General features: G+C 38.9%; 6 protein-coding genes across 8 annotated transcripts in view; 4 read left to right on the forward strand and 2 right to left on the reverse strand.

The window, feature by feature from the left end:
• LOC149681523 (centrosomal protein of 290 kDa-like) overlaps positions 1-21537 on the forward strand; it is a 249160-nt gene that overhangs the window by 136309 nt on the left and 91314 nt on the right. The gene's annotated exons all lie outside the window — the stretch shown is intronic.
• Positions 2016-14258, forward strand: LOC149681530 (centrosomal protein of 290 kDa-like). The gene is made up of 11 exons (XM_089834160.1): positions 2016-2223; positions 2534-2648; positions 9453-9541; positions 9647-9775; positions 10112-10234; positions 11871-11954; positions 12988-13116; positions 13202-13306; positions 13838-13921; positions 13988-14173; positions 14217-14258. The coding sequence occupies exons 1-11, from the start codon at positions 2041-2043 to the stop codon at positions 14256-14258; spliced, it is 1269 nt and encodes a 422-aa protein (XP_089690286.1). The 5' UTR covers positions 2016-2040.
• Positions 3334-4869, forward strand: LOC149681531 (uncharacterized). Its single transcript, XM_089834161.1, has 3 exons — positions 3334-3590; positions 3743-3967; positions 4102-4869. The coding sequence occupies exons 1-3, from the start codon at positions 3334-3336 to the stop codon at positions 4253-4255; spliced, it is 636 nt and encodes a 211-aa protein (XP_089690287.1). The 3' UTR covers positions 4256-4869.
• LOC149681532 (uncharacterized) lies at positions 4863-6423 on the reverse strand. Of its 3 annotated transcripts, none has more exons than XM_089834222.1 (6): positions 6255-6423; positions 5994-6175; positions 5682-5936; positions 5357-5522; positions 5150-5298; positions 4863-5093 (listed from the first exon to the last, which is right to left on the reverse strand). In XM_089834222.1, the coding sequence occupies exons 2-6, from the start codon at positions 6151-6153 to the stop codon at positions 4903-4905; spliced, it is 921 nt and encodes a 306-aa protein (XP_089690348.1). In that variant the 5' UTR covers positions 6154-6175; positions 6255-6423; the 3' UTR covers positions 4863-4902. The 3 variants fall into 3 exon arrangements, with proteins under 3 accessions (XP_089690348.1, XP_089690349.1, XP_089690347.1); XM_089834223.1 differs by having other exon boundaries at positions 5224-5298; positions 5994-6180; XM_089834221.1 differs by having other exon boundaries at positions 5994-6180.
• On the reverse strand, positions 6204-7717 carry LOC149681533 (uncharacterized). The gene is made up of 5 exons (XM_089834162.1): positions 7380-7717; positions 7204-7315; positions 6923-7124; positions 6424-6850; positions 6204-6377 (listed from the first exon to the last, which is right to left on the reverse strand). The coding sequence occupies exons 1-5, from the start codon at positions 7581-7583 to the stop codon at positions 6204-6206; spliced, it is 1119 nt and encodes a 372-aa protein (XP_089690288.1). The 5' UTR covers positions 7584-7717.
• Positions 15385-19751, forward strand: LOC149681534 (uncharacterized). The gene is made up of 5 exons (XM_089834399.1): positions 15385-15550; positions 15822-16043; positions 17224-17316; positions 18530-18667; positions 19604-19751. Exons 1-5 carry the CDS (start codon positions 15404-15406, stop codon positions 19697-19699), a joined length of 696 nt encoding a protein of 231 aa, XP_089690525.1. The 5' UTR covers positions 15385-15403; the 3' UTR covers positions 19700-19751.

Raw genomic sequence — 21537 nt, forward strand, 5'->3', positions numbered from 1 at the left:
TCTTCAAGCACCCACAAGTACCTAAAAGCACCCACAAGTACCTAAAAGCACCCACAAGTACCTAAAAGCACCCACAGAATGATCAATCCCACGAAGATTAATTAGAGTGACTATATTCAAAGTATCATTACCCTATTAAGAATGAAAAATACCATAACTAAATCAAAATCATAAATACAAAAGTGCTTTTGATTTTGCTTAATATCCCAGGAACTAATCTATGCAATTGGGAAATTGAGATCTGAAATGCAGTATATAAGAAGGACATCAATTAAACAGGCGGATACACACGAATCTCTAAGCACCCACAAGTACCTAAAAGCACCCACAAGTACCTAAAAGCACCCACAAGTACCTAAAAGCACCCACAAGTACCTAAAAGCACCCACAAGTACCCACAAGTACCTACAAGCACCCACAAGTACCTACAAGCACCCACAAGTACCTACAAGCACCCACAAGTACCTACAAGCACCCACAAGTACCTACAAGTACCTACAAGAATCCACAAGTACCCACATGTACCTACAAGAATCCACAAGTACCCACATGTACCTACAAGAATCCACAAGTACCCACAAGTACCCACAAGCACCTACAAGCACCCACAAGCACCCACAAGTACCTACAAGCACCCACGAGTACCTACAAGCAACCACAAGTACCTACAAGCACCCACCAGTACCTACAAGAACCCACAAGTACCTACAAGAACCCACAAGTACCCACAAGTACCTACAAGTACCCACAAGTACCTACAAGTACCTAAAAGTACGCACAAGTACCTACAAGTACCTAAAAGTACCCATAAGTACCTACAAGCACCCACAAGTACCCAGAAGTGCCCATAAGTACCTACAAGCACCCACAAGTACCTACAGGTACCCACAAGCACCTACAAGCACCCACAAGTACCCACGAGCACCTAGAAGCACCCACAAGCACGTACAAGTATCCACAAGCACCTTTAAGCACCCACAAGTACCCACAAGAACCCACAAGCACCTACAAGCACCCACAAGTACCCACAAGAACCCACAAGTACCTACAAGAACTTACAAGCACCTACAAGCACCTACAAGCACCCACAAGTACCCGGGACAAGCACACACAAGTACCCGGGACAAGCACCCGGGGCAAGTACCCACAAGTACCTACAAGCACCCGGGGCAAGTACCCACAAGTACCTACAAGCACCCACAAGTACCTACAAGCACCCACAATTACCTACAAGAACCCACAAGTACCTACAAGAACCCACAAGTACCTACAAGAACCCACAAGTACCCACAAGAACCCTCAAGTACCCACAAGTACTAACAAGTACTCACAAGTACCTACAAGTACCCCGTAGTACCTACAAGCACCCACAAGTACCTACAATTACCCCGTAGTACCTACAAGCACCCACAAGTACCTACAAGTACCCCGTAGTACCTACAAGCACCCACAAGTACCTACAAGCACCCCGTAGTACCTACAAGCACCCACAAGTACCTACAAGCACCCACAAGCACCTACAAGCACCCACAAGTACCTACAAGTACCCAAAAGTACCTACAAGCACCCACAAGTACCTACAAGTACCCAAAAGTACCTACAGGCACCCACAAGTACCTACAAGCACCCAAAAGTACCTACAAGTACCCAAAAGTACCTACAAGTACCCGCCGAGAATTTGCTGCGATTACAGTAACTTAATTCAGTATTCAAGCTGCGTGTACATAATTCAGTATTCAAGCTGCGTGTACATAATTCAGTATTCAAGCTGCGTGTACATAATTCAGTATTCAAGCTGCGTGTACATAATTCAGTATTCAAGCTGCGTGTACATAATTCAGTATTCAAGCTGCGTGTACATAATTGCACAGAATGATCAATCCCACGAAGATTAATTAGAGTGACTATATTCAAAGTATCATTACCCTATTAAGAATGAAAAATACCATAACTAAATCAAAATCATAAATACAAAAGTGCTTTTGATTTTGCTTAATATCCCAGGAACTAATCAACGCAATTGGGAAATTGAGATCTGAAATGCAGTATATAAGAAGGACATCAATTAAACAGGCGGATACACACGAATCTTTAAGTCAGCCTGATAGATCAATACAATCAATCAATCAAGTACAATTTGACAAGCCGGAAACTGTCGCTAAAATTGAGACAAAAGACGAAGAAACTCAAACTTCAACTGATTTAAAATATAAAGAACATCAGGTTAAATTTCAATTAATTATTTAAATACAAGTGTACTCGTTGTAACGTAAGTTTGACACTGATTACTGAGAGCTTGTCGTGGAGTCACGTGGGTGAAACGTCCTAGATTCTCATAGAGCAACTCCTGGTAAGCGGCCGCTGGGCCTTAGTATCGACTAATTAGGTTGGAGGACTGCAAAACACACCGCGTGCAGTCAATTATCAAGTCTTTCTAGAACTAGCTGAATTAGGGCTGTATAGGAAGTGTCATTCTTATGGAACATATCTCATAAACTTATGGAGTGGCTATAATGATCACTTATAACTTCAGGATAAAATCCACAATTTGGAAAAAGTGCGAGAAAATTTGAAAAAGCAGATAAATTCAAGGGATGAAAGGATAAGTGAACTTACTGTTGAACTGGATGCATTACGAATGAACTCGGGTTAGTATATTTTTAATCGACGAAGTTCAACAGCGTGTTGAGGTGTGGACTGATGTGTAGTTGACCTGCCCGCTAAGCCTGGCAAAAGGTTAATTCTAATTGGTTTGTACACGACCTGGAATACTTGGAAAAGTCAGGGAAATTGAAAATGGGCCTTAAAGGTCAGGGAAAAGTCAGGGAAATTGAAAATGGGCCTTAAAGGTCAGGGAAATTGAAAATGGACCTAAAACGTCAGGGAAATATCAGGGAAAAATATATTGAAGGGAAATTTAAAGTCTGGATAACAGTATAAGGGTGACTAGAAAATGTGTTGTCTGAGATTTGCTCCAGTTATTTATGATTTCTTTACTTAAAGTGTTAGTGACATAATTTTCGTCACCCACAAACTTAAAATGCGAAAAAAATCCTTGAAAAATCTAGTTTATTATGATATGTTTACTTTTTTATTTGGTTTCGTAGCAATTTATAAAATTGCAATCAAAGTAGAGTATTTGGAAAAGGCCTAGTTAAAATTTTGTTTCGTTTGATGACGTAGTGAGGAGAAATTTTCTCTCTAGATGTCGCTCACGTGAAGCCTGTTAGTGTCTCCGCGCGCGCCGCGTTAAGCCTAATTTATTCAGATTCGCGCGGCATTAGTACCGTGACCGTCAGTGGTGAGCGATATAGTCTTTAATTTTGAACTAAAATGTCAGACTCGGAAAACGATGAATATTATTCATTGTCATCAGATTCTTATTCTGAAGACAGGCTTAATCTAAGCTTTGATTCGAGTGTAGTAGACGAAGAATTATCGGAAGATGAAGATCTCGGGATTGGAAACTTGGGCCTTGGTATTCAGCCATACCAATTTGAACCCTTGATGCCAGAAGAAGTTTTAAGGGAAAGGCAGCTTGCTGCAGCAGTAAATACCGAGAGAAATGAGAGACTTTTTAATAATGACTGGTACGTACGATTACTACTTGATTTTCATAATTACGAGGATAGGTGAAAAGTGATTCAGGCTAGAATGATTCATACCTTTTACACAAGGAGATCGGACTATTTATGTAATTAGTATTAATCCTCATAGCCTGAAAACTATGTATTTTTTGTAGGTGTATTTGTGGCTTTTGCCAAGTAATGACTACTGTAGAAGAATGCACTTGCTGCAGGGAATATGAGCAAGTGGACAGTGTGTTGGAAGAGGGTAGCTGTATTACACAGCACCGTTTATTTGAGAGACGATGTCTCGATGTGGAAGAACTTAGGCAGTGGTATTTGGAATTTTGTAACCGGAGGCCTGGAAGAATCACTGAACCTCGACAAGGAGAAATTCACAGGTCAGATTTTAATTTCGATTACCTTACAGTAAGACTAAATGAGTATGTGCAAAAATTAGAATACAATTGCCACGTTTTATCATTGCCTTCAGTATTTAGTTCAGAAGAATTTACACCTAGTTGTTTCATTGCAGGAAATATAGGTATATTGCCTATAGAAGATTTATACGATGGACTCACCAATTCTTACCAAGTGGTTTACGTTACCCAATTCCTAGTTGCGTCTTATTAAAAATTCGGGAAACATTTCCATCCGATGTTTATTGTGGATTTGTACGATTGCAATAAGAACTAATTTAAAAACCTCAATTATCCTCGTGTTAAGTCGAACTTGCGAAATAATTGCTAAACGTCTAATGGAAAAACATTTTAGTGCAACATGACTTGGATATGGGGATGGATAATTTGAAGTGTGAAATGTTGTATCTAGGGAAATTCGTATTCCCCATACACAATTAATGGTGTCTAGCTTCATTCCACTCGCTGTATACGGATCCTTGGAGTTTTTATTGATGACAGAGTAGCTTTTGACAACCACACTACAAAATCTTCCAACTGTGTAAACTAAACTCCTATTATAATTCTTTGACACTGCTAAATATTGACTTTACGTCGGTAATATGGCGCCCTACTATATTGTTTGGCACACAATCGCTCCACCAACACCAGGTTGGCAGTTACGTCTTTGGACATCTGTCACAAAGTGAACAAGTTAGTTCCCGCTAGTGATTTCTAGGATCACTGCTGTGTCAGTTGGACGCGGGGGTTTTATCTTTTGTACTTATCAGTTGTCTTTTTTTTTCTTGATAATTTCACACACGGTAGGCTATGAAGTAGCCTTTTTAAACTAAGTAGTCCTAGACCTCAAATGTGAAATAAATAAATTGACTTTTGTTTAAAAATTTTTTATTTTTGTCATGGTCATAAACAAACAACTATTTTTCTTCCTCAAAACGCCGTCGTTTACTGTAAGATTCGATAGCAAAATCTTTATCGGGATGTTCATGTTTGTGGCACAAGGTTTGTGGTTGTGGGCCTAACACGTTCGCAGTCCGATCCGTTCCTGTAGCATAGGTTTCGGCTCCGCTATACTCAATCACTTGAGCCATTAATCTTTCTACATAATCTAAAAATTCTTACGTTAATGCATTAAACTACTAAGCAGCCACAAGCTTAGCTTACTGTAAGTTGATGCAGCCATAATAGGCCTAACTGAAAATTCACCGGCTTTCGCCTTGGGAAAATAAATATTCCACCTACGAATACCGTCTTTAGTAGTGGCTTGTAGCTTCGAAGAATTTTCATTATAATGAAGGGCCGCCAAAATTAACCTGAAAAAAACCTTTTCAATTGAGCTCTTACTAAAACCTAGTAGCTTTCATTATTTACCGCGCTTCCATTCCATGAAACGAATAATGCGTATGCTTAGGAGCAAAATGAATCACTACAGCGTGATAGGCTTCAACAGATGATGTCTGGCAAACTGATGACATTTGTTTTACATCTTCCTGCAGAGACTTCACAATTTTTTGCAAAATAAGGAAAGGTTTTTTCCCTGGAAAATACTGATTATTAGCTAAGCGGTTTTCAAATGTAACGGGCGTAAGTAACACTAAAACTATAGTTATCTTCAAAGATCTTAGAAATAGTTCTTAGTAAATATGCCACGCACTGCATAAACGCAGCCTTGTTGTGTTTCATCGAAATAACAAACCTAATTCCAACCAATATTTGGGTCTTTCCTCGTCTAACTCTCCGTGGGCGCACTCATTGTATGGCATTCCATGATCCTTATGTTGGTTAGTGACATGACGTAACACAGATAACCATTTAGATTTCATGAGTTCACCATCTCCACCACTGGAATTGGCCAACCAATACATATGATTTTGTATACTTCTACTCCAAGACTTAACATCTCGCATGTATTTTTTGGTCCCGCAAGCTTGAGCAATCTTAGATTTCAGGGCTAAAAGAAAGTTTTCACTTACTCGATTGAAGATTTGAGAATTAAACTAATTCTTACATTTCACTAAGTGCCAGCAGTCAAATAAATGCGTTATTCTAGGATAATTTTCCTTGAGATAGCGCCTTACTTGCTTGTGTCTATCCGTAACTAAATACGCCACAGTCATACCTTTATCATATAAATAACTTAGCCCCTTTTTTAGTCCTTCGAGTTCCATCGCTACACTGTTAGCTACTTGACTACTCTATAGGAAAAAAACAAGAATCATTATATATAAAATTCTTCAGGTGTTGTCCAACAGGCGTGGCAATTGATTACCTGAATCAAAACCAAGTGAATTATTTTTTTAATGGAACTCTCTAAGAAACAGTAGCTGCCATATTTAGCAGAAAATCCGGGACTGTCACATCTTCCATCCCCACCCAAGCAAAGAGGTTTCCCCTGCAAGGACTCGAGAAGACATCTTTGTTCGCTCTCCCAGACCTACAAGAAAATTTCTACCATTTTTAATCCTTTTAGCATTTATATAAGAAAGGACACTTACAGTATTTATAGCTCGCAAAAGGTAGGCTTTTTGAATTCGATAATAAGTTCTCTTATCAAACATTTGAATCCCTATCATTTGCAACATCCTAATGGCTTTAGTTGGGTTCATCCCAGAAAATAAAATAGCTGCGGCAGTAAGAATATTCCCAGCAGGTTTGCGGGATATTTCTGGTTGGCTTTGCCATTTCACTTTGTGATTGTTGCAACATGTAGCCTGTACTATGACCATTGAGCCTTTTGTAGACATGACTGTAGTACATTTAGAGAGGCATATTGCGCAAAACGTGAAAAGTTGTAATAATGCGCTTTCAAACACCATAAATTTGCGCTCTTTAAAGAGATCTTCCCCTTCTTTGAACTGACGTGAACTACACAAATGGTAAAATTCCATCAAGAAGTTTTTCGCCAGGCACTCATTTCAAATAACTATAAACTCATACAGATTGACTTCATCTTCAGATAATTGGGAAGGAGTGTAGCTGGGATCTTGAGAACTCATAAATTCTCCAGCATCTGGGATTTCCTCCTCTTCCTCTTCGTAATCATCATCTTGGTCTCGATTTAGACATTGATGTAGATAATTCAAATCTTCTTCAGTTTGCGTAGATGCCTCTTTAGTCTTTATTGGGTCAGTTTGGGCTACTACAGGTTTAAAATTCATTGAAAACAGGTATAAATTCATTATAGGTTGAGAATAGCAATCGAGGGCCTAAATTTTCACCTCTATGAGATACAATCCTACAAAGTCGTTCATCAGTTTGAACTTTTTTTGACTGAACACCAAGATTTTTAGGAGTTTGCGTTTCTACTGTTACTCTTAGAAGACTAAATTCCTGGCAAGAAAATACTAGATGATGAATATAATTTATTATAATATATCTAATGAGAACATCTTACCATTTCCTTAACTCGTGACGTTGAGGGCTCGTTTATAAAATCAAAAATAGTGGGTACCACATTTGGCAATAAATTACGAAATCCAGGAACTGAGCTAGCACTCAAACTAAATGCAGCATCTCGGTTTCGTACAAAACACTCGGACTCAAAATGTAGAGAACATATTTTGCTTGTTTTTGCAGGCTTAAAACTAGGTTTTTTCATGCTTGCCAACCATTTATTTCTTAGTTCAATATCACTTGGAAAAGAATGAAACGTAAGCCTTTGGCCTTCTCGGTTGGTATTGCTATTATTTCCACAATTTGGAGCGACACACCGATATTTCACTGATTTCTCCATTCTAATAAATACAAGGGCCCTAAAACTTGGTCAAAATCTCTAAACAAACGCACCTAATATACTAAACTTTTGTGAGAAATACCGCCACTAACAAGTAGCAAATTAATCAGCTCAGCTGATAAAAACAGCCCTTGGCGTCGGAGCTCGGGAGTCTCGGGCGCGCGCGCTTGGCTTTTCCGCGAGATGCCGTGAGTGACGTAGCGAGGAGAAATCCCGCCAAAAATCTTCTCCGCAAATTTGCTTTTTGCCCCCCAAATTTCAAGTTTTCAAAGTGTTTTTTCTGTGTTTTCCTTCATATTTAAATATTAATCAAGCATATTTTTGGAATCAGAAGAGTTTAAACTCTCAAAAAAGTAAGGTTTTCTTTAGATTTGAGATAATTTTTAAATCACGTCACTAACACTTTAAGTTAAATTTAAACGATTTATTTGGCTTATTTTTATAACAATAACTCGTGCAAAAATGACTCTAGTGAATTTAGATTGGTTTTCATACATGTTAGCTACGTACGTTATTGCAAATGGTCAGGGAAATTTGTGGAATTTAGGAAGGGAAAACCTGGGAAAGTCAGGGAATTTCATTCCAAAAATTTTGTACGAACCCTGTGGCAAGATAAATTTCAATTTTTGGTTTAGAAAAGATTAGCCGGCGTGTTGGAGCATAGCCCACTTGATCACGCTGGCTGCACGCGCTATAGAAGCCCGCTCAATCGACCCTAAGAATGAGAATAACATAGGTTCGGTCTAAAATTCAAACCCGTCTGGTTTTAACATGGGCGTCTATGGGAGGGGACCAGTTTTATCAACGTTTTTGGCCCAAATAGTGCATCTACTGGTTCAAATCTCTTGAATTTTTAATGAGACGTGTATTGAAAGGTTTGATATTATCAAGAAGTTATATCAGTATCTCAGAGAGAAGGTATAAGATGCCTTTGTATTCGCGCGCCATAGTCCCAGTCCCCCTTTCAAAATACAAGGGGGGACGTAAAAGGAGGCGCCGGGCTATTTCGCTCTCGTCAGTCGGAAAATATGACTGTAATTTTCGTCACTCGCGTCGTCGCGCTGACGTGAGTTTTCAAGAACCAATGAGATGCTGGTTGTAATTTAGAGACGGGGATTGACTCCGGACCTACGTTTGGACTGGAGATAAAGCTGGATATCTGACGAATTTATACCTTTTCTCTGAGATACTAGATATAACTTCTTGATATTATCCTGTAAAATTTAAAGTCTTCAGCTATAATAGTTTTTTTTTATAGAAAATAAAAATCATCACATACCTAGTAGAGAAATTGAAGGATTAAGGATTTGTTTTAACTCTTTCAATTTCTCTACTATGTGATGATTTTTATTTTTTATAAAAAAAACTATTATAGCTGAAGACTTCAAATCTTACAGGATAATATCAAACCTTTCAATACACGTCTCATTAAAAATTCAAGATATTTGAACCAGTGGATGCACTATTTGGGCCAAAAACGTTGATAAAACTGGTCCCCTCCCATAGACGCCCATGTTAAAACCAGACGGGTTTGAAAGTTTAGACCGAACCTATGTGAGGCGCCGCATTCGCGAGTTAACATGTAAAAAAAATCGTTTGGACGGGCTTCTAGAGCGCGTGCAGCCAGCGTGCGTGATCAAGTGGGCTATGGTTGGAGCGGCACAGGAGCCAGTATTTTCTTCAAAATGTGTCAGTGCATGACATATAAAGAAATGCAAATTGTGTTTCTTTTAGACCAAAATGACGACTTTTTGGAGAAAACCCTTAAAGAAAATGAAGATATGAAAAGGCGACTGGAAAGAGCTCGACCACCCACTTCAAATGTACGTCAAAACTGCATGTTCTTAGAAATCAGTTGGCATCAGGAGTGCACTGCCCATTAGAGGTGTAAATTGTGTAATATGACTGACGTTAAATGCGTGGTTCAGGCTCCGGTTGAAGAAAATGGTGTTGAAGAAGTTTCGGAGCTGAAGGAACAGATTCGATTTTTAGAGGAACTAATACGCCGTCATGAACCACCGGAAAAGCCTTATGTTGAGGATGAGAAAGCGCAAAAAGTAATTAGTATATTCTTAATGCTTGCAGGATTTGATGTGGGTCAGTTCCACTGCATGCGTTAAGAACTGTAATGCCTAACTATTATAGTACAGTTGCCTCTGTACCCCAACAACGATGTCCTATTATGAGTCCAAATATGCAGTACGTGTAGTAAATCCATCATTCTTGTTGGAGACTTACACAAGGTTTGAAGTGGGCCAGTCCACGGTTTTCCACCCCATGCATAAGTACTGTAATGCATAACTATTACAGTACCTCTGTACCCCATCAACAGTGTCTTCCCATAAATTCAAATAAGCATGCAGTGTAGCAAATCCATCATTCTTGTTTTGCAGTCAAAGGAAGAACTTATTCGTTGGGAAGAGAGTAAAAAGTGGCAGCGTTTAAAGAGTAAGCTGAAAGAGAAAGAACATGAAGTGGAATCACTTGACAAGTCGAACAAAACACTGCGAGATCAGGTAAAGAAACTAACCTTTGTTTCATTAATGGTGATTTCAAGCGGTTAGAGAAGCTCGCATTGAGTATTTTGTCGCTAAAATTTTCCGTATTATTTCTAATAACGTTGAATACAATGTGGTTTAATTATACTTCAAGAGAGGTTATTTTTGTTTTATGTTCTCAGTTACTATGACCAATTAACTTTATTAGAAGTATATAATACCAAGCCACCAATCGCGAACTATGGCGTTTTTCAAAAATTTAGGCTTACGCCCCTGATGAAATTAAGCACCATCTTACCTTCAAGATCATAACAAGAAGTGATATCTAGTTTATTAGGGAGAAGGTACAAATTGCCTAAGTATTCGCGCGCCATAGTCCCAGTCCCCCTTTCAAAATACAAGGGGGACGTGAAAGGAGGCCTCTCCTCAGTCGGAAAATACGTAATTTTCGTCATTCGCGTCGCGCTGACGTGAGTTTTCAAGAACCAATGAGATACTGGTTGTAATTTAGAGGCGGGGATTAACTCCGGACCTACGTTTGGACCGGAGATAAAGCTGGAAATGTGGGGAATTTATACCTTCTCCCTAATAAACTAGATATCACTTCTTGATCATAACTAAACCCCACTAATACTAGCTTCAAGAATTTGAAAATTGAGCGCGAATGGGGTGCTTAAAGCAAAGCGCGGGTCCAGTGGATCCCCTACAAGTTCACTTTCCTCCTGAACTCCGGGTTTAGCTTGGCGAAGGCTAGTGGGCGGGATTTATAAGTGCACTTATAAATCCCGCCCACAAATGCCTCCTGCCTTCGCCAAGCCAATACTGGAGCTTGTGCGGAAAGTCAACTTGTAGGGGATCCACTGGACCCGCGCTTTGCTTTAACTAAGGTTAGTGCATGGACAAAGCAATACTGAAGGACCAATGGCAGAGGGAGAAAGTTGAAAAATACTTGTTAATCGCCTTCTAGCGGCAGATAGTAGCAAACCGGATGGGGGAATGAACGTTTTAAAGAGGGAAGGAGCTAACATCTTATATTGTATAGATGGCGCTACCTTTTTCCGGGATTTGACTCAGTATTTTTAATAATCCCCCGTCCATTTTGGGGCTGAAAAGGGAAAGTAAGCTTAACATTGGTTGTTTAGTTGCTTAGTATGGAGCTCTATGGACTGCCATCCGTCCTTCAGTATTGTTTAATTTGCTTTGTCCATGGTTAGTGGGCCTGTCAACTCCACCCCTCGACTATGGGATCATCTAGTGGTATTGATTTAAATTAATCCACAGCCGAGACTTGCTTTAAATGGTTGAGTGAATACCATATCCCAAAAATCAATTTGGTTGCTATGGTAGCGGCTTTTGTTGTGTTAAAGTTTCACGTGTTATTGAAGAACGGTACCGTATTCTTCTGTATGGCCAGTCTTATTTTTTAGTCGAAAAATGTGCACTAGAGGGCGTATTAATCTGGAGCTAAACTAAATGCACGGTATAGATACATATTCCTTCTCTAATGTGTAAGATAACTTGTGTTCAAACGTGTATATATTGAACTTATACCAAGGAAGATGGAGATAGGGAAGTTTGGTCAGTATAGGAATCTCTCTTCACGAAATGTAGCAGGTCACATGACTTATATTCGGCGTTAGTTTGAACTGCGCAGGAAACCGGTAGCGCCGCCTATCCTCAGCACGATGCGCGAGAAAAGTGCGGCGCGTGCGCACATGCACAATTGCACATCCAAGACGTAAACGGGATTTTTGGGCGATCGGAGTTATAGCGTTACACGAAACTTCCCTATCTCCATCTTCCTTGCTTATACTTCTTAAAGGGAGGGTGAAGTGGGAAATCAAGTGATTTTTTTATCGATTCTTCTACATATTATATAAGATCAGTCTGCGCACGCAGTGAAACATCCAGGAAATATCTCCGAATGATTTCAAAATTAAAATTAGGTTCAGATTTTCTGAATAATTGGAAATTAAGGACCTCCGACCAATCGCGTTACGCCCTGCCTTCTTGATAATAGGACCCACGCTTTGGTTTAAGCATGGTTTTCACTTGACCGTAAAAAACTACTTTGCAGCTGGACGTCAAACGTCAGATTTGTTTTTTTGTTATAGCGTTTTCACTTAGCGTAGTTCATGCAAATAATGGAACCAAGGCTTAACAGATAAACTGAACACTGCACTAATTGCGGCCCATCTATTGTTTTTTTTTTTTTTTTGCAATCTTTAATTCTAACATCATACAGATTTGTATTGTTTCTAACCTCTTCAATAAACCTTTAAGCATTGAACTTCGGCATTCTCCGGGATTTGTACTAGTTACTAACTCGATTAGGAACGAAATAAATAAAAACATGGCGGACCGCAGACGGCCTCTTCCGAACACGCGTGGTCGAAAATAACGTCACGACTCTAGCTTATTGCTGATTGGCTCGCGCAGAGCGTTAACGTTGAACGCGGCCGAAAAAATAGAAAGCTAATATCGCCACACTAAACGTAATTTCTGTCCAGCGTAACTAGGTTTTTTTTCGGTTATCGCTTGACGTCGGGCGAAAAGTCGTGATTTACGCCAAGTGAAAACCATGCTTTAAGCTAAGAATAGTTGTTTTGCCGGTCGGCAGTGTTGCCAACCCATTTAGGTATCAATAGGTTAGCAGTTTAGTTTGAATAGGGGGACTGGACTAAATTGGTTGACAGTGCTCTAGCGTCTTTAGTAAAAACTATCCATAATTGTGGCATGCCCATAAACAACTATATGTTTCTGTTTCATAGTTGATAAAATTGAATAAGGAAAAAACCCTTCTGGAGAATAGAGTAAAAGCATTGTTGGTTAAATCACATCCACCAGAATTGGCACAAGTTGAAGAACTAAAGAAAAAATTACAGCAACTTGAAGAAGAGGTAAAATCCAAGTTATGAAGCTAAATTTAGAAATTAGCGAGCCCTATCTTTGCAACTTCAAATATGAGTTAACTATTTTATTAAGACCACCGGAAGAAAACCGGATGAATTGAAAACAAAAAACCAAATTTTGGTGGATAAAATTTATCAACTAGAAAAGCAGTTGGCGAAATATACAGTATCCAGAGAGGTATGAACGATGAAATTAGTTGATCAGTTAAAGGAAAAGTTCAGGTAACATAACATTATACCTTCAAAGAATGGCCTTTTTCTAAATATAAAAGGAAAAATGTTAAAATAAATAAATGATCTCTTATTACAATATGATAATTAGCATTTAATTAGTCGCCTTAAAAACTACGACTACTGCGCCATCCGCCATCGGTTTAGTGGCGTCTGCTAAACCGAACCTCTTACCCCTACGGGATTGGTTGAAATCTCACAGATTGAGATAGGAAGGGGTAAGAGGTTCGTGCTAGCAGACGCCACTAAACCGATGGCGGTTCGGTAGCCCTCGTTTTTAAGGCTAATTAAATGCTAATTATCATATTGTAATAAGAGATCGTTTATTTTTTATTTAATTTTCCTTTTATATTTAGAAAAATACCGTTTTTTTAAGGTATAATGTTATGTTACCTGCACTTTTCCTTTAAATTGAACCACAACCAATTATTGCTTTTAACTATTAAATTCATGTTAAAATATAACCTTTTTTTTGTAGACTATGGCCCGAGCCACTAGAGATATTTTCAACGATGACCCTTCAGTCAGCTCCTCTGTGAAAATAAATAATCTTCAAAAACATGTAAAGGTTTTGCATAACTGTTAATTTCAGAAATGAAAAACATATTTTTGATTTCGATTTTGTCAGGTTTTGAAACTGTCGGAGGAAAATTTTGAGCTGAAGGTTGAATTGGAGCAAGTGAAAATTGATGTTCCTCGTTACAAGGTGCAGATATCTACCTTGGAAGGCTTAAAAAATGTTCTGAAATCAGATTTGAAGAACAAAGAAGCCATAATTGAACAGTTCTCAAATGGAGAACAATCAAATATCAAAGTAAAATAATAACATTAATGTGATTATTGCTTGTCAAGTCTAGATTGGACCGGATGTCCACGTCTTAAAAAATATGGGATGTTAAAAAAGGGGGGTGATAAGACGAAGTATAGTGGGTTCTATGGGCGATTTTGAGTTGAAAATTTTGTGTAACATTTTGATCCAAGGGCCACAGTTTTCAAGCTCTGATTAGAGTTTTTTATGGATGACCCCTTAAAGGAACTGCAAAGAAGGCATCGGCGGGTGGGTAAAAATTATTTGAAATACGTCACAGACATCACGTGATGCCAAGATACAAATAGCGTTTTCCTTTGTGGTCGCCCGAGAGCGTTCCATATTTTCGTGGTACGTCATCGCTCTAGCTCGGAGGACCGAATGTAGTTGCTCCCAATGAAAGACAAAAGTTTTTTCAGAGCAGTTTTGTGACGTCATCAAGCGCTCCATTTTGGTCGCTCCGTCTCTAGAGTCGGAGCGGTTGGGATCAATCCGGGAGCAAACCGGGAGGGAGCGACTGCGTCATTGTAAGACGCGCCTCCGTCTCGGAGCAGCTCGTTTATAACCTATGAAAGACGATTTTTTTTCGGAGCGTTCCGGGAGCCCTCGGATCACGTCAAAGAAAAACGCTAAAGACTCCTCATGGAGTGGAACTGGACATCTAGTCCTTGTTTTTCGCAAGATTGTAGCGCCAATTCCATGAAGTGGTAGTTTTCGAAATAAAACGAACTAAGCTTCTTTGAACCACGCCTCTCCTCGGTCACGTGCTTCTGACGTATTTCAAATAATTTTTACCCGTGCACCCACGGATGCCCTGTTTACAGTTCCTTTAACTTTAAATAGCCTTGTCCTTTAGTTTATTACTTAAATTTAAAGGGTTAATCCATAAAACCATTAGTTTATAAGATATGTTCCATAAATTTGTCACTGGTTACTGAGAGTTTGTCATGAAGTGACGTAGGTGAAACGTCATAGACTCTGGTGAGACGCTGTCAAAGGCTTAGTACAGACTAAATAGGAAAATGGACTGCAATATTAACCGAGTGTAGTCAATTCTCGCTTGTCGTTTTCGAACCAGCAGCTCTCAGTCAGTCTCTAGCATTAATTACGAAGTATAGGAAGTGTCATACTTATGGAACATATCTTATAAACTTATTCATTTAGCATATCAGCCTGATTTAAATTTGAAACATTTGTTTATACAGGAAGTAAAAATACTGGATCAATCACAGAGTGATGTACATACTTGATAACAATGTTGATAAAAGCGACAATTCCGCAACCAATAAATGTGCAAGTAGTGCCAGCATACATAGATTGCTTGATGTCAAAACTAATAAAATTGCCTCGGAAAATATGAAACTTCAACATGAAGTTAAAAAGGTATGTGTTTATTTGATAACAACGTCCTAGCAAAGCGCGGGTCACGTGGTTTCCCTACAAGTTGACTTTGCTCTTGAACTCCGAATTTAGCTTGGCGAAGGCTAGTGGGCGGGATTTATAAGTGAACTAAAAATCCCGCCCACAAATGCCTCCTGCCTTCGCCAAGCCAAAACTAGAGTTCGTAAGGAAAGTCAGCTTGTAGGGGAACCACGTGACCCGCGCTTTGCTTTAAGACAAAACAGGTAAAGAAGTTGTCAATTAATTTATCTAGTGTCAACGTGAAATTGACCAATTATCCAAGCGGAACAGAACATTAACGGAACAAAACCGTAGAGTTTTAGACGCGCTTGAAGAAAAAGAGAAACTAATCAAAAGTTTAAAGCAACAAATTCCAACGCCACATTCCATGCCTCCGCGACAATACAAAACTTACGTAGTTACCAAGATGTACGAGGAAAAAATCTCTGGTCTTGAAAAGGAGTTAGAAGAATTAGTAAGTGAATTAAGTTTGGGAGTCTTAAAGGCCTTTACAGATGATACAACTTTTTGACTCCTTTAAGTGAGTCAACTTGAGTTGAGTAAACTAGTTGGGAGCAGTGGGAAATGGGGATATTTTTTGAACCAGTCCTTTGGACCAGTGACCCCCATATCGTCCAAAATAATAAAGTGGTCCCTTGGACCATGGATTAAATATACCTTACAGGGATAGTTATCTCCCCCTACATTTTAGTAAATCGCGAGTTGAACACGTTTGTTTCAAACAAGGCAGCCAGATATTTTCGCCGTTCCCCAAATTTACTGATTCATCCGGAAGTAGTTTCTTGATATAACGCCATCTCGCGTCGACCGCGTGAAATGATAAAACCGTTAAATCGGGCGTTCTCAGACTTGTTGCAAAGAATTTTAAATTACAAAATAATTGAAGTTTTACAACTTAGTTTCGAGCTCCGAAATATTTAATCCACGGGCCTATGGACCTCCTACAATGTTCACACAAATAGCAGACGAAACTCAGCTCCCTTTTAACCCCGTGCATCAGTATCTTTGAAACTTCCGGTCTTTGACAATAATGACCGACAGGGGCGCCTGGAACCATTTACGTAGTGTCTATTTCGGCCTGTTTTTGGGGCGGAAATAGTCCATGGGCCCGAAAAACAGGCCCAAATAGCCCATGGACTATTTCCGCCCCAAAAACAGGCCGAAATAGACACGGCCAATATTTTACCCAAGATGCATGACTATCCCTGTAAGGTATATTTAATCCATGCTTGGACTGGTCCCACATTAGTTTTTCTTTAGATTTGAAATTAATAATAAACTGGTCCCAAGGACCAGTAATCCCCACTCCTTGAACTTAAAAACTAGGCCTTTAGAGACAAAACAACTTTTTGAGTCAACAAGCTTGAGTTGAGTAAAGTAGGTTGGGATGTGTGAACTGAAGCTGGACAAGTTGAATCACCCAAATTAAAACTTGATCACAGACCAATTTTTCCTGATCTAACTTCTTGACCCATCTAGTTGAGTCAAAAGTTGTATCGTCCGAAAAGTCCTTTATTGGGAGAGGCCAGAGTGGTCCGATTTTCATCTCTTGGCCCACTCCCTATTTTCAAAAGAAAATTCATACGTAATATATCGCCATATAATGAAATGTGATTGAAAATATTTTAACATAGAAGAATAAATATCATCGGGTATTCACAGTAACAAAAGAGCAAGCGGAGAAAGAAGAACGTTTAAGGATGGAAATAGCTCAGTTAAAAATTAAGGTAACTTTTTTTTATCACTGTACACTTTTCTGAAGGTGCCATACAAGCCTTTTTTTAAACTCCTTTCTCAGAGTTTTTCGTCTTTGCTTTTTTCTCGGCAACATATGGTTTTTTTTTTTGTAAAAGTCTATTGGTATACGCATAGTGTACAAAGAATGTAAAATGTTAATGCGGCATTCTTGTGTTGCAACCAATTTACTAGGTTTCTAGTTTCTACAGGGGCACAAAACGACAAAACACGTATATTCAATAGACGTACGTTTTTCAAAAGGGGCCGCAGTATCATGTTATCATGTGCTTTGATATAGGGTTAAGACTGAACATCTGGAGTGAGCATCCAAAAATGTTAGATAGGGCTTCAAAGTTACCAATCCACCATGTACCAGATGTTCCATCTTAAAGGGGCTCACCGGCGCTGTTGGGGGGGAGACCGCCCATAGTTCAGGGGAAAAACACCCAGCTCTTTGGCCATAAGGAATGGCGCCACCGTCGCGGTGGGCGGGTAAGCAATATGCTATCCAACAGTTTTACCCCCCCCCCTTCACCCCTACAGCTCCGGCCAGCCCCTTTAAGAAGACAAGGTGGTCCAACACCAGACTCCATTTTACAGTTTAGTGTTCAGAAAGGCTTAAATGACCAAGTACTAGCCCAAGGAAATAGGATTGAACTATGAAAAAAATATAAAGAAGCTGAATCAATTTACATTGATAAAATGTCATCAAAATCATTAATATAACCTACCAAAACATTTCCGTTATCTAGCTACAGATTTCACGTAATGCAATAAAATATAGCTTATTATAGGATTTGATTGGAATGCTTATTGACTCTATATCTCATCTTATTCCGGAATTACAGCATTAAGTGGGTTTTCCCAACATTTAGGGGGAGGGGGCGTAAAAGTGCAAGCAGCGCTCAGAAAGATGCGGAGTTTCGGGATATTGTTTAACTAGTTCTACATTATCATCCTACAAAAATACAGATTTTTTTTCCTGATTTGTTCCAGGTTTCGTCTTTTTTGATTTTATTTTCCATAAGCTAAGTGGGTTCTACATTTTATTTTAGCATATACACAAACATGTAGATAGTGTTTTGGTTTTATCACATGTTCAAATTACAAACTCATTAGCGCCACGCTTGCGCCTTGGGTGAAATTTAGCATCCCCCTGGAATTCATAGTCTTTAACTGCAATGTGCAATATTTTTCGTTAAGATTGAATCTCTTGAAAAATTTTCAATGGTGGATCCTGAAGACGCCATTAAAGCCCTGAAAGAAAAAAATGTGGAGCTGGAAAATGAAAATCAAGAACTTCTTGGAAGGCTTTTACATCATGAACCGGAATTGATAAAGGTATTTATTAAATCATTTTCCCAATAGGGTTCCAGGATTTTGGTCGAGTTTTGCTAACACATCCAATCGCCCAATGCTGTAAATGCAAACATAACTTCATGGCTGTGGTTAATTTGCCACTAGATGCTCCCTTAGTCTAGGGGGAAGTTGACTGGTCCGCTAAACTTTGCAAAGGCTAGTTTTACTGTTTTAGTTTCGCCCCTGTGGATGAATTCTGATTGGTTTCTGGCTTTGGTCGAGTTTTGTAAACATGTCCAATCGCCCAATGTCGAGTTGTGATTTAGTTTGCCACTAGATGCTCTCTTAGTCCGGAGGCGCCGTTTAAAGGAATTGCCGTGCTCTCTATACACCAATTTTACCTTTCCAAAGGCTGGAACCAATCAGAACATGTCTATGAGGTTGGAGTTAGAGCTAGCCTTGCTAATCTCCACCCCTCGATTAAGGGAGCAACTAGTGTCATTTGTTTAAAATAAACCACAGGCCAGACTTGCTTTAAGCTACTCTTAAAGCGTTTTCCTTTGTGGTCGCCTGAGAGCGCTCCGAGATCGCTCCATATTTTGAGTTACGTCATCGCTCTAGCTCGGAGGACCGAATGTAGTTGCTCCCAATGAAAGATAAAATTTTTTTCTGAGCGGTTTTGTGACGTCATCAGGCGCGCCATTTTGGTCGCTCCGTCTCTAGAGTCGGAGCGGTTGGGATCAATCCGGGAGCAAACCGGGAGGTTGCGACTGGGTCAATGTAAGACCCAGCAGCTCGTTTTTTACTAATGAAAGACGATTTTATTTTCGGAGCGCTCGGATCACCTCAAAGAAAAACGCTATTAGATGAAAATAATTTTATTAATTTGATACGTTGCTCCATTAGGCCATCTGTGCAAACTTTCTAATTTAAGTCATAATTAATATTATACTGACTTAAACATTTATCTTTTTTCAGACTAAAGAAAGAGACACAATATACGAGACACTATTAAGAGAAAATGCTGAAATGAGAGTGCAAATAAGAATGAACGAATTAAAAGAAGATTCCTGATCTCCTACTTCACTAGTCAGTCAGATAATTCTCTCTAAAAGACATTTTAAATTTTCATATTGCCAAAATAGCAACTGATACATATGTTATTAAAATATTTTCCATAAGTTTGTCACTGTTTACTGAGAGCTTGTCATGAAGAGACGTAGATGAAACGTCATAGATTCTCGTAAAGCGACGCCTGGTGAGGCGCTGTCAAATTCTTAGTACAGACTAAATAGTAAGATGGACTGCAAAATTAACCGAGTGTAGTCATTTCTCGCGTCGTTCTCGAACTAGCTCCTAGTAAGTTTCTAGCATAATAAACTTATGATGGTATCTATAGTCTAGTCATCTGACTGGTGTGTCAAGACACCTGCACGAGTGTCAACTCCGTCCGTTGTAAAACTAGCTAGTGGCCTAGTCTCAAATATCATAATTTATTTGTAATACAAATATAGCAGCAGTTAGCAGTTTCAAATTACTACATGGGGTAAAATTTATTGATAGTTTCATGAAAACAAAATTTGTATGGGATTCCAAAGTAAATGTCAAATAAAAACTTGAAAATCTTGTGTACTCTTCATTTTAGCTTGTAATTTTTGATAAGTAAGTGTTTATCTGCTCACTAAATTTTTTCAGATAATTTCTTTTTTCTTTAAATGAAATTTGATATTTAATGGTCTATAGACAGATTATAGCTCAAATCTTTTAAACATTCAAAATAAAGTTTGGGTTTCTTGGTTAATTATTTCATCAAAGTCAGCTAGAACCACTTGACTTTAAATTTCTACCATTGTAGCTTCATGCTGTGAGCATTAGCAATCATCAACTTCGATTCTTCCAAACTGACATGCTAGGCCTACATCAGATATTTCCAGTAGCGTCGCTAGGGTTTAAAATTTGGGGGGCTAAATCTTGGCAAACTATTTTAAAGTTATTATAAGAACTTAATATAAACAAGATGGCCCAGGGGCTGGGACTTAATACATAGTTTACAGGCGTGGACGATTCATACCATTTGCACAAGGAGACCTGGCAACTTAGAGTGTAAAATAGCAGACGATTTTACACCCTAAGTCGCTTGGTCTCCTTGTGTTAATGGTAGGAATCCTCCAAGCCTGTAAAGTATCTATAGTAGCCACATCGTTAACTATTTAATTAGCACATAAAACGAAAAAAATTCAAAGACCCTAAAAAAAATCAGAAGTGTTAGCGTATCTTACTGCTGCGCCAGCCAGCCGGGTTCAATTCCCGGGTGCGGTGTGAAAAATGTTTAATTATTAAAAAATCTCTAACTGGGCTCAGCTTCCCCTATTGGTGGGTTGAGGTACTATCGAGTTCCATTTAAGCTAAAATCTGACGATAACGAAAGCGACAACCCCGCCCACTACTACTACAGCTACTACGGCTCGGGTCAAACTAAGAGCCTATCGTATCCTACGATGTGGCTAAAAATTGCATAATGGGTTCATTGGAAAATGTGTAGACCTTCAAAACTATTCGTAAATTTATGTCAACGTGAAATTATTCGTATTTTAAAGATATACAACCTTTTATTGATAAAGACTACGGAACCGATTATGAAGGATTTTCACTCGTCTTAGGTTGATTTTTAGTTTTAGTTAGCTTTTAGTACACACGTTTGGGACTCCCATCGCAAGAACGTGAAACATTTTACTTGTCTCTATCTGTTTTTTTCTTCAAAATTTTTCTGTTTGATATTGAAAATATTTTATATATTGCTACAGAATTTTGGGTTGCTAACAGCAATTTTTGGTAGGGTTTACGGATTATTTTTTTTGGGGGGGGGGCTAAGTTTGAAAAAGGCCTAGCGACGCCACTGGATATTTCTAAAC

Source organism: Phalangium opilio, unplaced genomic scaffold (genome assembly GCF_054372755.1).
Source record: "Phalangium opilio isolate 3A_F unplaced genomic scaffold, DU_Popi_V2 ptg000038l_1, whole genome shotgun sequence".
Taxonomy (NCBI): Eukaryota; Metazoa; Arthropoda; class Arachnida; order Opiliones; family Phalangiidae; genus Phalangium; species Phalangium opilio.